This window comes from Physella acuta, unplaced genomic scaffold (genome assembly GCF_028476545.2).
Source record: "Physella acuta isolate Inbredline_101_S28 unplaced genomic scaffold, ASM2847654v3 ptg000656l, whole genome shotgun sequence".
Taxonomy (NCBI): Eukaryota; Metazoa; Mollusca; class Gastropoda; family Physidae; genus Physella; species Physella acuta.
The window spans coordinates 40,001-55,544 of NW_026732175.1; the positions used below are offsets into that span (position 1 = coordinate 40,001).

General features: G+C 36.9%; 1 protein-coding gene across 8 annotated transcripts in view; it reads right to left on the reverse strand.

Annotated features, from left to right (window-relative positions):
- LOC131948655 (aromatic-L-amino-acid decarboxylase) overlaps window positions 1–14,426 on the reverse strand; it is a 33,746-nt gene extending 19,320 nt beyond the window's left edge. For 3 of the 8 annotated variants that reach the window (XM_059310276.1, XM_059310278.1, XM_059310277.1), the window contains exon 1: window positions 3,111–3,524. Coding sequence is in view for 1 of the 8 variants with exons in the window: in XM_059310274.1 (XP_059166257.1) it covers window positions 2,921–3,002 (82 nt within the window). In the remaining 7 variants the exon portion in view is untranslated. The other 5 variants (XM_059310281.1, XM_059310280.1, XM_059310274.1 and 2 more) reach the window with 4 other exon arrangements.
- Window positions 14,427–15,544: the final 1,118 nt, after the last annotated feature.

The window sequence follows — 15,544 nt, forward strand, 5'->3', positions numbered from 1 at the left end:
ATATATATATATATATATATATATATATATATATATATATATATATATATATATATATACAATCAAAGAATATGAACATAGGATACTCATTTCTGTCCTGATCGGGTTTTGAAAAAAAATGTCTTTACAAAACATCTCATGTGTGTGAGTGCGTTAGTCTGTTTTGAAAATCTGTTTTATTTTATGTCTGCCATAATATGTCATAACTTAGAGACGGTCAAAAGAATATAAAATATCAAAGCTTTGTATTTGTAATGGCTTCTCGTGTTATGTTTATTTTTATGTATTTTTGTATTTATATTATTAATTTTAAATACTTTTCCATTTTATACTATGCCATTCTTTAGTAAGTACTTTTTTTTTTAATAATTAAGAGAAGTAATTGCTTTATTTGTTTAGTACAAATCTATTAAAAGGAGCATATGAGTACCCCTATTAGACTATTTTAAAAAGGGGAAATAAGTCATGGAAGTTGTTTAAGCGTTTGACTATTTTTCACAATGGTTTAAAAACAAAGGGAAAAAGAATAATTATACAAGAGCATGGGATGGTGCCTATAGAATAAAGATAATCCAACCGCAGCTACAGTATTCTTTTAACAAAACAACCATCAAGTAAAAAATGAAAGAAAATTAAGTTTGTTAATTAAAAAACAAGTTAATTAAAAAGTTTAGTGACATTTAAGCGCAATTTCCTTATGTTATCTAAAAATAGCTCTGTCGTAGCGTAAATCAAGAGCAGGGTTAGTAAAACCATTGGTTAAAATACATGTTTTATTTACAATAGAGTTACATGACTAAAAACAATTGCGCGCCTAGCTACTGAACGTGATGACGCAGCCATTGAACGTGATGGCGCAGCGATTGAACGCAGAGGCGTAGCGACCCTTCCCGGGCGCCCGGGGACATACTTCCAATTTGGCGCCCCCTCGAGAGCAAATTTTCGATTTGCACCCACCCTCGAACTTTTCATTTGCACCCCCCCCCCTCAAAACTTTCGATTTGCACCCCCCCCCCCCCCCCCCTCGAACTTTTCATTTGCACCCCCCCCCCCCCTCAAACTTTCGATTTGCACCCCCCCCCCTCGAACTTTTCATTTGCACCCCCCCCCCTCAAAACTTTCAATTTGGCGCCCCCCCTAAGGTCGGCGCCCGGGGACATATGTCCCCCCCCGCCCCCCCCCCCTCGCTACGCTACTGATTGAACGTGATGACGCGTGTGGTGTGGTTGGATAAAAATGCCTACTAATTCGGTCCAAATTTTAATTAATTCAAATTTTTGTGTGTGACCGAACGAAAGGATATTTTTGAAAACTTTCTTCGGCAATATTGTTCTAATTATGGCAGGAATCGATTGGTACATGTTTCAAGTCGCTAAGTGGTCTGGTTGCCGAGATATGGGCAAAAAACTGCATTTTTTCGAGGTTTTTTGGCTTTTCCGGGAAATCCATGAAAGAAACCCGGAATTTTTATCCTCGTAACTTGCTTAACATAATTGCTTTTGGAACTAGTCCTCGATATTGCTTCGTTGAGGAGGAGATACGACTTAAAACTGCGGACACACATTCATCCATCCAGAAATGTCGGGTTAATAAACGCAATTCTCCAGCATGGAAATTGCGCTAAAAAAAGTTGATTATGGTCGGCTGTGGGCCCCTAAACGGCGGGGTCTGGCGGCACTGTAGTTCCGCCCATGGTTCAGATGTTGCGACGTCACACTTTTGCATTATAAAATAAACCGGGAGTGATCTCCCCTAAACTTTCTCGAATATTCCTATATAAAACAACAGGGGATGGGAACTCGGGCTATAGACATGATTTTTAATCCATTTTAAATACTTACATTTTTAAAAATAGAATAAAATCTAGTAGACAAAAAAATTGCACACCAAGTGAAAGCCTAATTTTAAAAAAGTGCATAATAGTGCGCAATATTATTAGTACTTTAAAAATTTACATTAGTTTTTTTGGGAAATCGGAAGTAGCGTAAATTACTACTTCCGGTCGACGGAAATTACTCAAAATTTAACAGAAGGTAGAGAATTAGATCTTATACTTACATGTGAAATTTCATTTATCTATCTGAAATAGTACTCAAGTTATAGGCTTTTGAAAAATTCAAAGTAGAAAAAGTACTACTTCCGGTTATCGGAAATCGCTCAAAAATTGATACGGATCTACGATTTTGATAAAATACTTATATATGAAATTTCATCAACCTAGCTGTAACGGTACTCAAGTAATCGTGTTTACACACGGACAGACAGACAGACAGACAGACAGACAGACAGACACACGCACACACAGACAGACACACAGACATACGGACAAGATTGCAAAATTATGTTTTTCCGTATCAGTGAGGTGTAAAACGTCGAGATTTGTAAAAATCTCGATTTTTTTTTTTGCACGATTACAATACTTTCTCTATACTTCGCATATACGAGAAAGTAAAAAAGCAATGTTAGAAAAGGAATTTTAGACGTTATTTCGCGTTTTAGATAACAGTTTTTTAATAAATTGTAATAGTTTAGACAAGATTTTAGAAAAATATCTGTTTAAAATTCAACTGCAATTTTGAGGGGGGTTGTAGGTTGAAGTGTGACGTCATTTTAGGGGGGGTCTGGCTTTTTGTGACGTGTGGCGGAGGGGAGGGGGGGGGGTAAAAAATCGTCAACAAAAGCGTGACGTCATTTATGGATGACCCCCAAGGCTTTAATAGAAGTATATTGTGATATATTTGTGTCAAATATTATAGATAAATGAATAATAAACCTAAATCAATGGCTCAATAATTATAAATTTAAATATATCAATAGGCCTATAGGCAAGAAATTATCTGTAAACAGCAGTGTTTGCGAGCAGGATTTGCTATATAAAAAGCGGCTATCTGTAAGTAAGTGTAAGTTAGAGAGGCTTCACCTGAATATTGCGTTATAAGTTTACTATAGAAAAAATTAAACAAGATGGCTGCTATAGTAGGCCTAAATGAGTATGGTTGCATCTGTTGGAAACATTGCTAGTCTTCATTTATCACTGAAAAGTTTTAATTCAATTGTTTAAAAACAGGTAGGCTACATAAATGAAACAAGGGAACATTTTTGGGTAAAACCTTAGTTTAGCGTCGGTTATTATTCCGGAATGGTATAGCAGTTAAAAAAAACCCAGTAAAACAATGGCAAAGTCCGTCACACAGTTCCGGTATCCACCTGAAGTACTGTAAACCATACTTTATTTGGCGTCATCTTTTATTTTTAGTACAGAACGTTTAAAATTTTGATAGATTTATTTTAATTGCGTGTTAAATACTGCTTTATTACTCATTTTGTATAACTAGTTATTTTTAAGTGTTTCAGCTAAATATTTCTGCTACTAAACATTGTTTAACAGGGTTCGTACGCAGTCTGGAAAAAGTCTTGAAATTTAAAAAGTCTGGACGGATCTACACTGTGGTATGACGTTTTTCGCTGGATATGGCAGATGAAACCTGATTTCTCAGTTACTGCGTCATTCGGGGAGGGAGGAAGAGTGTAAGACCTGTCTTTTTTTTTTTGTTGTTGCTTGACTGACCATGAAAACGTTTAGGGCTAGACTAACCCGCCCCCCATAGTAACTAAGGTCACTGATATCTAAACTTGTATGAACTCACCGTGACCCCAAGTACGTAGATGGTGCTGTTTGGCTAGGTGAGGGAGGAGGGGAAATAAAAGTTACGGTACAGTTCATGATATGACGTATTAGACTGGGCTACTGTGACCTCACAGTGATCCCTCCACCGTCCATTGTTGTGCGTGTGTGTGTGGGGGGGGGGGGGGGGTACCGGTAGTTTTCAATAGCAGGCAAAAGTTTCTCAGCTATAAGCACAAATAATGGTGTGGTTACAAAGGTCTTGTTTCATTTTCAAAATAGTGTACGAAACCTGTTTCTAGTCACTTTTACTCTTTTTGTAATCATTTTTACATCTTTGTAATCATTTTTACATCTTTGTAATAATTTTTACTATTTTCGTAATCTAGATTTTTTTACTTGGCCTAGCAGCTAGCTAGATCTAGATCTAATTAATTAATGGTCGCAAATCCGCTGCAAGCCAAAAACATTAAATCATTAAATTTGACTTCATTATTTATATTTATATTAATATATGTTTTTTTTTATTTTTAGATCTACTAATTTAAATCTACTATTATATTTATTCTTGTTTCCTTTTGTCGATTAAGCTTAAAAAATTATAACATTAATTTACTACAATCGACTTTCAATTTATTTATATTTCAATGGTCAAATAAACTATGGTTTACCGTAACTCTAGTTACCGAAACTCAACAAACATTACCCGATAATTTCCGACGCTAAACTAAGGTTTTACCCATTTTTGTATTTTTCAAAACATAAATCCTCCTCAAAATGTGAAATAATTACTGAAATTTAAGGAGTCATCTGTTTTTCACATTACTAGTCAGAGTAGTAGTCGCGGGCGATTTTACGTACCTAAAATGGGGCCTATCTATAGGCCAGAAATTAAATTTAATCTGCAGTGTTTGAAGTTTAAAATAAAGATTTGCTATAATGCACCAGATCTATATAGAAAAAATATAGATCTCTAGATCTATATTAAAGTATACGAGCTGGCCCGCGGCATAACATACGCCGCTATTTAGTTGTTGTTTTTTTCTACTTTTCAGTAATTCATAATTTGTGAATTCGACAGTACCAACGCTGACACTGAAAATATTTCTTTAAAACACTATAAGTAGCTCGTTAAGGACCATAACCCCCCCTCCCCCCCTTCCTCCCCCTCCCCCCCCCCCCCACGTTTAAAATCGTTTCAAACTAAATTATCTACCCCTAATAGCCGTCACTAAACCCGACTCCACGAAGGTAAACGTAGCGTGAACCACGGCTCACTAAGACCATGTAGGGGTGGGGATGGTAGGGAGCGCGTTTACAGCTTGTTTTCTAGCGTCTCCCAGAAGACCAGAAGAAAATTATATATATATATATATATAGATTACTAGATCTAGTCTATATATAAAAAAGAGGCTTTCAGTGGTTTCCCCTGAATCTCTAAAAATAATTTAACACAAAAAAAAAAACTCAAAGAAGATGACTGCTACAGTACAGTAAACGCGCATGGTTGCATCTTAAATCTGATGAAAACATAGATAAGCCGATAAGCTCTATTTTAATAAAATTGTTTTTAAAAAATGGGTACATTAAACATTTTTGCAACTTTTAAAACACAAAACCTCCTATAAATGTGAAACTACTCTCTACCAAATTTAGATCTAGATCTAGATCTAAGTACTAAAACGATAGATTACCTAGATCTAGATCTAGTAAAGTATATCTATCCATCGGTGCCCTGTCAAAACGGCCCGGGACAAATCGGCCCAGTCAAAATAGCCCCGTCAAAAGGGCCCCGACATAGTGGCTCCCGTCAAATGGGCTCCCGTCATATTGACTTGCGACATATAGGCTCCCGACAAATGGGCTCTCGATATTTAGGCTCCCGACAAATGGACTCCCGACATATTAACCCCTGAAAAATAGGCTCAGGACATATTGGCTCCCGACCAAGCGGCTCCCGACATATTGGCTCCCGACATAAGGGCTCAAGAAAAATGGGCTCCCGGCAAATGGGCTCACGACATATTGGCTCCCGGCAATTGGGCTCTCGACATATTGGCTTTTGACAAAATGACTCCCGACATATTGGCTCCAGAAAAATGAATGATATGACCACTATTGGCATAAAAGTAACCATTGTGTCCTACCTCCAATACCACTATATCATCTTTTTAATGCCCAAATGAAATTGTTTTTGATGAACCAACATATTAATTCACAAACAAATCGAGCCCTTAACAGCTAAATTCCACAAATTCTAATGTTTTGATGTTTAATTTACAACGGAAAAGATATGCTGCTTAAAAGCGAGCACAGAAGTGTAAATGTATGATATACATGATGTTTACATGATAACCGCATTTTGTTTTGATAACCTACAAGCATACTGCAGTTAGGAAGGTACAGCGTGGACCCTTCTCCCCACACACTGAGTTGAAATAGCCTATAACCGACTCAATTATGGATGTCATAGATAGATGACCCTTAAATTAAAACATACTATATTATATAATAGATAAACTAATATAAAAATAAGGCCTGCCGAACAAGAGATGCATACGTTGTATTACATAAGAGTGTTGGATAAGCTAACTCTAAAGAATATTGATGAAGGGGTCCCACTGGCAGGTGTCATATTCAATGAGACCGCTTTGCCGGGAGACTTAGTCTACAGAAACGGTATTGTCATTGCAATGGCGTAGCTAGGATTTTTGGGCCCCTATGCAAAAATTATCAGTGGGCCCCTTCGTTAGCCGTTAGGCCAGTGGCGTCGCTAGGTCGGGTGTCACCCGGTGCGGCACTTCGTATTGTCACCCCCTCCCAAGAAACAAAGCATATAGGCATATATATATATATATATATATATATATATATATATATATATATATATATATATATATATATATATATATATATATATATATATATATATATATATATATATATATATATATTATCATCACTCCATTGTGGCCCCTGGGGAGCAAAGGGCTGCAACCACATATCTCCAGCGGACTCGGTTTTGGGCTGCTCCTCTAATCTGTGCCCATGAGAGACCAGCTGTTTTCGCCTTCTCCTCAACCGTTCTCTTCCATGTTTTCCTTGGCCGGCCCACCATCCTTTTCCCCTGGGGATTCCAGTCCAATGCATGTTTTGCGATGTTTTCTTTTTCTTTTCTTAACGTGTGTCCGATCCATCCCCATTTACGGGCCTTTATATCTTTCTCTATCGGCTGTTGTTTTAAAATTTGCCACAGGTCTTTGTTTGAAATTTTGTCCGGCCATCTTATTTTCAGTATATGTCGTAAGCATTTGTTTACGAACGCCTGTAGCCTATCAGTATTTGTCTTCGTAACCCTCCAGGTCTCCGAGCCATAGAGTAGCACTGCCTTAACATTCGTGTTGAAAATCCCAATTTTGCTCCGGAGTGACAGGGCCGTGGACCTCCACATCGGGCGCAGCGAGTTGAAGGCACATCCAGCCTTGTTGATACGGCATTTTATGTCCTCGTCTGCTCCCCCGTCCTTATTGATCACGCTTCCCAGATACGTGAATGTGTTTGTTTCTCGTAAATTTTCTCCATTTAGCTGTATGGGCAGGTCCTGGCTGTTATTGATTCTGATGACCTCTGTTTTGTTTTTATTGATTTTTAGTCCAATTTCGGAGGCTTCTTCAGACAGCCGATTTAGTTTGGCTTGCGTGTGTTGATGCTTATGAGATAGTAGGCAGATGTCATCGGCAAAATCAAGATCCTCCAACCTTTTTGTGAAACTCCACTGGATTCCTGTGTCGTTTTTTTGTGGCCCTCAGCATGATCTAGTCGATTACCATCAAGAATATAATTGGCGATAGTATACATCCCTGTCTTACTCCCGTCGTCACCGTGAATGGTTTTGTTAGCTTTCCCTTGTGTATTACCTGACTGGTGATGTCTTCATATAGTTTCTGTGTAATAGATATAATTTTTTTGGGTATTCCATAGTGGCTCATTAACTTCCAGATAGCATCTCTATTCACATTGTCAAACTCCTTTTCGAAGTCGACAAAAGTCATGTATAAGGGGGATTGCCACTCAAGGGACTGTTCGATAATGATGCGCAGCGTGGCAATGTGGTCAGTACATGACCTGTCCTGACGAAAACCAGCCTGTTCTTGTCTCAGCTTTTTGTCCAAGGCATCTCTAAGTCTCTCTATGATGATTCTTGTCAGAACCTTACTTGGAACTGAAAGAAGCATTATCCCTCTCCAGTTGTTGCATTGTGTCAGGTCTCCCTTCTTTGGCAGTTTTATCAGGTATCCCAGTTTCCAGTCAGATGGGATTATCTCTTCTTCCCAAATCTGCTTAAGTAGAGGATGTAGTATGTCTGCTGATATGGCTGGGTCTGCTTTTAGTGCCTCTGGTGTGAAGCCGTCCGGGTAGCTGCTTTGCCATTTTTCATGTTCTTTGTTGCTCTTATTGTTTCTAACTTTGTGGGTGGATCTGTACACACATCTAGTAAGTGATTTGCAGGTGGTATATCGGGGATGTTTGATGAGAGAGGATGGTTTAAAATCTCATCAAAGTGCTGTACCCATCTGTCTCTCTGTTCTGTGTCACTTGTTAAGATTATTCCTACTTTATCCTTTACTGGTTTGTTGGGATTAATGTTTTTGCCTGATAGTGTCCTGGTTACTTCAAAGAGCCTCTTCATTTTTTCCTTGTCGTGCCGCAGTTTCTGCCTCCTCTATCATCTCCTGTATGAACTGTCTTTTGTCTTCTTTTGCACTTTTCCTGAACATGCGATTCACTTCACAATAATGTGTTCTGAGGTTTATTTTCTCTTTTTCATCCTTACATTTGTTAATCTTCTGCTTTATCTCTTTCTATCTTCAATTTTAGCCCATGTCTCTGTTGTGATCCATTCTTTTTGTTCATTTTTTCTTCTCCCCAATATGTCAGTGCATGTTGACTTCCATAGTTCTTGTATTCCTAGCCATTTTTGCTCTACTGTTTCCTCTGCCAGGCTGGAGAGTGCTTCATACCTATTTTTTACTGCGCAGTTAAAGTCTTCCTTTATTTTTGGACACCTAAGATATGTTGTATTGAATTTAAAGTGCGGTTTATCAGCTCGATCCCTGTAGGATTTTAGTTTTAATTTTAGTATTGCAACCACGAGTTGATGGTCTGAGGCTGCATCTGCACCTCGTTTCGCCCTAACATCCATTAAACTTCTTCTCCACTTTCTGGAAACTGTGATGTGATCAATTTGGTTCTTTGTTTTGTCATCGGGTGACGTCCAGGTGGTCTTATGTATATCTTTATGAGCGAAAATTGCCCCCCCCCCCTATAATTAGATCATTAAATGCGCAGAAATCAGCAAAGAGTTCCCCGTTTTCATTTATTATGCCTATTCCATTTTTCCCCATTGTGAGCTCCCGTTCTTTATTTTCTGTTCCGACTTTGGCATTCATGTTTCCCATTACTATCTTTATATCTCTTTTTGGTGATTTGTCAATTTGAGCTTGCAGGGCGCTGTAAAAGTCCTCTTTCTCTTCATCTGTTACAGCATTTGTGGGTGCATAGCACTGAATTAAAGTTGTTTTCCTTCCCTTGGCATTGAAACGAGCTGCTATGAGTCGTGGCGAGACTGGTTCCCATGCAATCAAAGCATTTGTTGCTTCTGGAGACATCATTATGGCTACACCTTGCGTGTGTTCATGATCTTCGTCCTCGTGGCCTGAGTAGATGACAGTCTCTCCCGAGATCAACCTAGTTTGGCCACTGCCGTTCCATCGTGTCTCACTTAATCCTAGGACTTTTAATTTATACTCCTCATTTCTTTGGTGACCTGGGCTGATCTTCTGCTTTCATATAGGGTTCTGATGTTCCAGATCCCTAATCTGGTTTTGGTCTTGGGCGTTAGGAGATTTGTCAGCAAACTAGCTTCCGTTAGGCTTTCACTAGTAGGCATCATGGGCTCTTCTAGAGAGGATCCCCCTTGACCAAGTTGGTGCTGGATTTGTGTACTAGCAGTTTCTGTAGCGGTATATTTTTTTTTACGAGATAAGGTTGCTAGCCTTATGTTTCAACCCCCCAACCTGGAGGACCAGGGTGTTAGCTTTGGTCTGATCCCTACCCGCGCAGACCTTCCCAGCTTGGTTGAACCTACCAGGAGTTTACACTCCCGCTGGTATAGCTCTGGGGGTGGTCAGGATACACAAGCTGCCAAGCCACGACAAGGCTCTAACACCGGATGGCAGTTTTATATATATATATATATATATATATATATATATATATATATATATATATATATATATGTGTGTGTGTGTGTGTGTGTTTGTGTGTCGGCCTAAAATTTATATATATGCCACGTACTGGTAAACGTACGTGTATAAGCTTTAATCACTGCAGGCTTAATAGTAATGATGTTTATCTACAGTCTTTTTATAATCAGTGGCGGAACTAGATAAAAAGGGCCACCCCGCAAAAAAAATTCTGGGCCCTCCTATATATATATATATATATGTGTATGTGTATGTATATGTGTATGTGTATATGTATATGTATATGTATATGTATATGTATATGTGTATGTGTATGTATGTATGTATATATATATAAATACATATATATATATATATATATATATATATATATATATATATATATATATATATATATATATATATATATATATATATATATATATATGTATGTATATATATATATATATATGTATGTGTATATATATATATATATATATATATATATATATATATATATATATATATATATATATATATATATATATATATATATATATATATATAGGCCTATATATATATATTGTTCTGCTAAAACATTTTTAAAACTACGGTATTGGGATAAAATAATTTATACCAGTATTATTTTATTAAATTGGCATTACCTGAAACGCGTTCAGTAGCAAACGGCACAAACTTGTAGTTCACTGGGAAGCGTCCACTTCTCGTATGTTTCAAAGAATTGACTCGCTTGGCGAACGCGATATCGATCTTCGTAGGGGAGTGATCTTTACATGATTTGCCGTCCCACGCTCAATATTGGCTAGCAAATCTGAATTTCAGCAGGGTTAGCGGTGTCGTCTTGCATCAGATTTTTATCGTGGAAAACTGTATTTACATGGAAATAGCAGCCGGACCAATCCACATAGATCGATGATTTAAGGTGAAATAAACGAAGACCGGTAATGCCTATATTTAAATATGCCAATCAAAGCTGTATTACATACAGCTTTCGCAGTTTGCTCTCCGTCAGATGAGGTTTGGACCTTTTCTGTATTTTTATGTAACGATCCAGATTGTAGGAGTAAAAAAAGATGTTGCCTACGTCATTTTGGTTAGCGATGTGTTTGAATAGGATACTACTCAGACGACGATTACAAGTTCATTACATTGTGGAAAATCCTTTCAGAGTTTGAGAAAATGGGGAGTGTGTTGGCATAAAGTAAAGTTTCCCTTTCAAATCTGACGGTCTATGGGGCAAGTGAAGTAGAATTCAATTGTTTCTGTGACCTCAGCATAAGAAGAGATAGTTGTGTCGGTCTAAGGACTTTAGTTTTTGTAGATAGTTGTATTTTAATCTTTTTTGTCATTGATGTTCGTGTTTCTATTATTTTCTTGTTAACGATTCCCTGTCTAGTTCGAAAAGATTAGAGAAGGTGGTCGTCAGTGGGGGGGGGGGGGGGGGGGGGAGGGGTGGACTAAAATTTTCAGGGGGGGGGGGGGGGCGGACACAGTTAAAAGTATATATTTTCTAAAGTAGTTCCATTTTGTTCGAGGGGGGTGTAGCAACCCCTCCCCCCCCCCCTCCGAAGAGATGCCTGGAAGAAACTCTGGGGGTCGTAACAATAGAGTCCTTGCATATGACGTCACATCCGTTCGTGTATGTAAACATCCGCCATCGCGGTGTACAGATCTACATTCAAAATGGTGATCTATGCTGTGAAAGGTTGTGATACTCGAAGTTTCAGATCTAAAGGGATTCCTTCATTTCGACTGCCAAGGGTTATATTAAACCAAGATGATAGAGATCGACAGTTAACAGATCGTAGACGCCGTCAATTTTTAGCCAATATTTATCGCAGCGCTGTGAGCGTAGCAGCGGCAAATAACGTACGAATCTATTTACGTCCGGTGTACACCACCGTGGCGGCCGGACGTAGGTATCACGTGATTTAGGTCACTTGTTTGCAAGGACTATATATATATATATATATATATATATATATATATATATATATATATATATATATATATATATATATATATATATATCATACAGCTATTATGTATTAGCTATATGACATTGCTTCGTTTAGGTTAAAAGTACATCCAAACAATACTCTGTGGAAAACAAAAGAACAAAATATGATCCAAGATTGTTTACATCTAAATAATTCAGTTTTATAAAACAAGGTCACACGTCTAAGAATTTATTATTAGTAACGCAATGATGAAACCCTCTTAAAATATTACGTCATACTTTCTTCTGAGACAGTAGAACGCGCGGACCGGCACGCTAGTATACAAAAAAAATTAATCGGGAGTGATCTCCCCTAAACTTTCTCGAATAATTTTTTATAACACTGCGAGGGATGGCAACTCGGAATATAGACAATATTTTAAAACCATTTTTAATTCTTACACTTTTTAAAATAGAATAGAATCCCGTAGAAATAGAATCTCGTAGAAAAAAGAATTGCGCACTAAGTGAACGCCCAAAAATGTGTTTAATATTATTAGTACTTTATAAATTCACCTGCGTTTTTTGAGAAATCGGAAATAGCGTAAATTACTACTTCCGATCAATGGAAATTACTCAAAATTTGACAGAGAATTAGATCTTTTACCTACAATCTTTCTTCCAGACTTTCTTCTCCGGGGTGCACTTGAAATTTTCGGGGGGGGGGGGGGGGGGGGGGGTCGGATAACAATTTTCGGGGGGGGGGGCGGACACTGTCAAAAGTATATATTTATTTAAATTCCATTTCGTTGCGGGGGACGGTAGACTTACTTCGGGGGGGGGGGGGGGGTGGCGGTGCCCTCTTTACCTAAATGTGAAATTTCGTTTATCTATCTGAAACAGTACCAAACGTACGCCTATAGGCTTTTGAAAAATTGAAAGTAGAATAAATTCCATTTCCGGTTATCGAAAATCGCGGAAAAATTGATACAGAACTACAAATTTGATATAATACTTATATATTAAATTTCATCAACGTAGCTGTAACGGTAGTCGAGTTATGGTGTTTACACACACAGAGACACACGGACAAGATTGCAAAACTATGTTTTCCGACTCAGGTTGATGTAAAACGTCGAGATTTGCAAAAATCTCGATTTTTTTTCCCACGATTACAATACTTTCTCTAAAAATAGTCCGACGACCATTAACTTTTCACAAAAGGAAAATATGCCATGCTAAACTTTGGTCCATATAACTGCTATTTTTTATACTATTGTGGACGTGTTTGTTGTAAAATAAAAAGTTCCCCATTTTCTATGAGATCGTCTGCTAAATGGAAAATCCTTGTTTGTGGCGCTTGATCTCAGTTTATCGCCTAGCTGCTAATATTAGGCTAATCAATAATTCTATCTAAATCTATAATGGGCCACGTTCGCACATCTCTCTCTCTCTCTCTCTCTCTCTCTCTCTCTCTCTCTCTCTCTCTCTCTCTCTGTCCGCAAAAATTTGTCACCGGACATCACGTCTGAATCGGCAGCGATATATGAAGAACTTTTTACGGACTTTTGTTGAAAATAATATGTTAGATGTTTTAAATGTATAACCACAATTTTATTTAAAGAAGAAAAATAAAAAATAAAGGCGTATTCGAATATAGAAAAACAGTATTATTTATGCAACCGGAAAAGTGTATAAACTTGGGACAAGAACGCATATAACAATGACGTCACTTATTGTTTACACTAAAACACTAAAACAAGAGCACGAAACTGATGACGTCATCTTCCGAGTTTAGAATTTTAAAAAATGAACTATTTCATTCAAATATGATTTAGAGCTATGTACGCTATGAAATGTATACAATACGATTTTCTTGGCCTAAACTTAAAAAAATTATTTTATCTATTTGGATTCTAGATCTATAGATTCTAGATCTAGATATTGATCTAGATCTAGATATTCTAGATCATCTAGATCTAGAGATTCTAGATCGTATAGATCTAGAGATTCTAGATCTAGATGATCTATAAAGCTAAGTTGTCGGGTGCCCGACAGGGCACTTCCCGGCGCCGCAGGCGCTTCAAATTTGGCAGGACCTTGCCTTGGGGCGACAGAACACGGGGGCCGGTTGGCCGAAAAGTCTACGATGATGGGGTAAAAACTGACCTCGACTGACCGGCGCCTTATATGGGCGAATTAATTAAGCATTCAAATTCTCAACGTTTCGAAAGCCTAAGCGAAGCTGGGCAGCATGCCTAGTTGACTATAAAGAGCATTCGCTTCTAAAATTTATGCTAAAACAATAAACAGTAGAAAAATCTCAAAGTAATATATATGTATATATATATATATATATATATATATATATATATATATATATATATATATATATATATATATATATGACTTTAATGTGTAATTTCAAACAGAAAGACAGGATAATTAAGACAAAAAAAAATAATAAAACGGTATTTCTTACCCACATAGGGGCCTAAATAGTACCACTAGCAAAGAAATACCAAAGGATATAAATATTGCACTAATGTGTTGGTTTTTATACAGCCATGAAATATAATTGTATAGCCTTTCTGATCACAAAATGTTCAGTTCAACGAATAAACATATTTGTCGAGGTAACCCTTGAAACTCGCGGTACCGCTTGTTCGGTCCGTATCTTAACACCTTATCACCTTATCGTTACCCCATTTAAACAAACATAAAAATACGATGTGCGTCACTAGAAGTACCAATCGACTCGTGGTAAGTTCCTGTTATATCTGCACCCACAAAATAGTTTTTGTTCTGTTTATCATTTTTAATTTACGACGAAAAGAATATTTGATAATCCCAACAATCGTCATTCTACCAAGATCTGTCCACACCTAGCTATGTTTGAAAAAAGGGTCTACCCACTGGAAGGACTGGCATACCAAGAACTATCGACGATGATTCATGAACACGTGTCCATTGAAATATTACAATTAATCTTGTTTTTATAATTGTTGTCTTCATTTTTCATTTAGAATCTGTAGAAATGAGAAATCTTTAGAAATAATCTAGATTCTAACGATTATTTAAGTTTTATGTAGCTAATTTTTTTTCCTCTCCAGCGAACTGAAAAGTTAACTCTTATTAGATCCTTGCTTCATAATAACCCTAAACAATTTCTCTGTATTACCGAGGTGTTTTTTTATACCTCCATTTCTTGCAAAAACATATTGATGATACAGAGAGTGTATGTGTATAAATTTAATAAAGCTTTACTAAGTTAAATACAAATAAAGAAATTTTTAAAAATCGAAAATGGGTGGCGATGACGGGTAAGTAGTACTACTAATACTTCTTACCCGCCAAGGCATGGTACTCTCTAGCCCAAGTGTCGGCAACCTTTTTGGGACGGAAGAGCCAAAAGTTACTATTTACCAAATATCCCAGTTTTTAAAGAGCCACTAACATTTTTATTATTTCAAAACTCTGATATTTGATTAGGATATATATATATATATATATATATATATATATATATATATATATATATATATATATATATATATATATATATATATATATATATATATATATATATATATATATATATACCTAATCAAATATCATAATCTTGAAATAAAAATGTTAGTGGCTCTTTAAAAACTGGACAATTTTTAAATTTTAACTTTTGGCTCTTCCGTCTCAAAAGTTTGCCGACCCCTG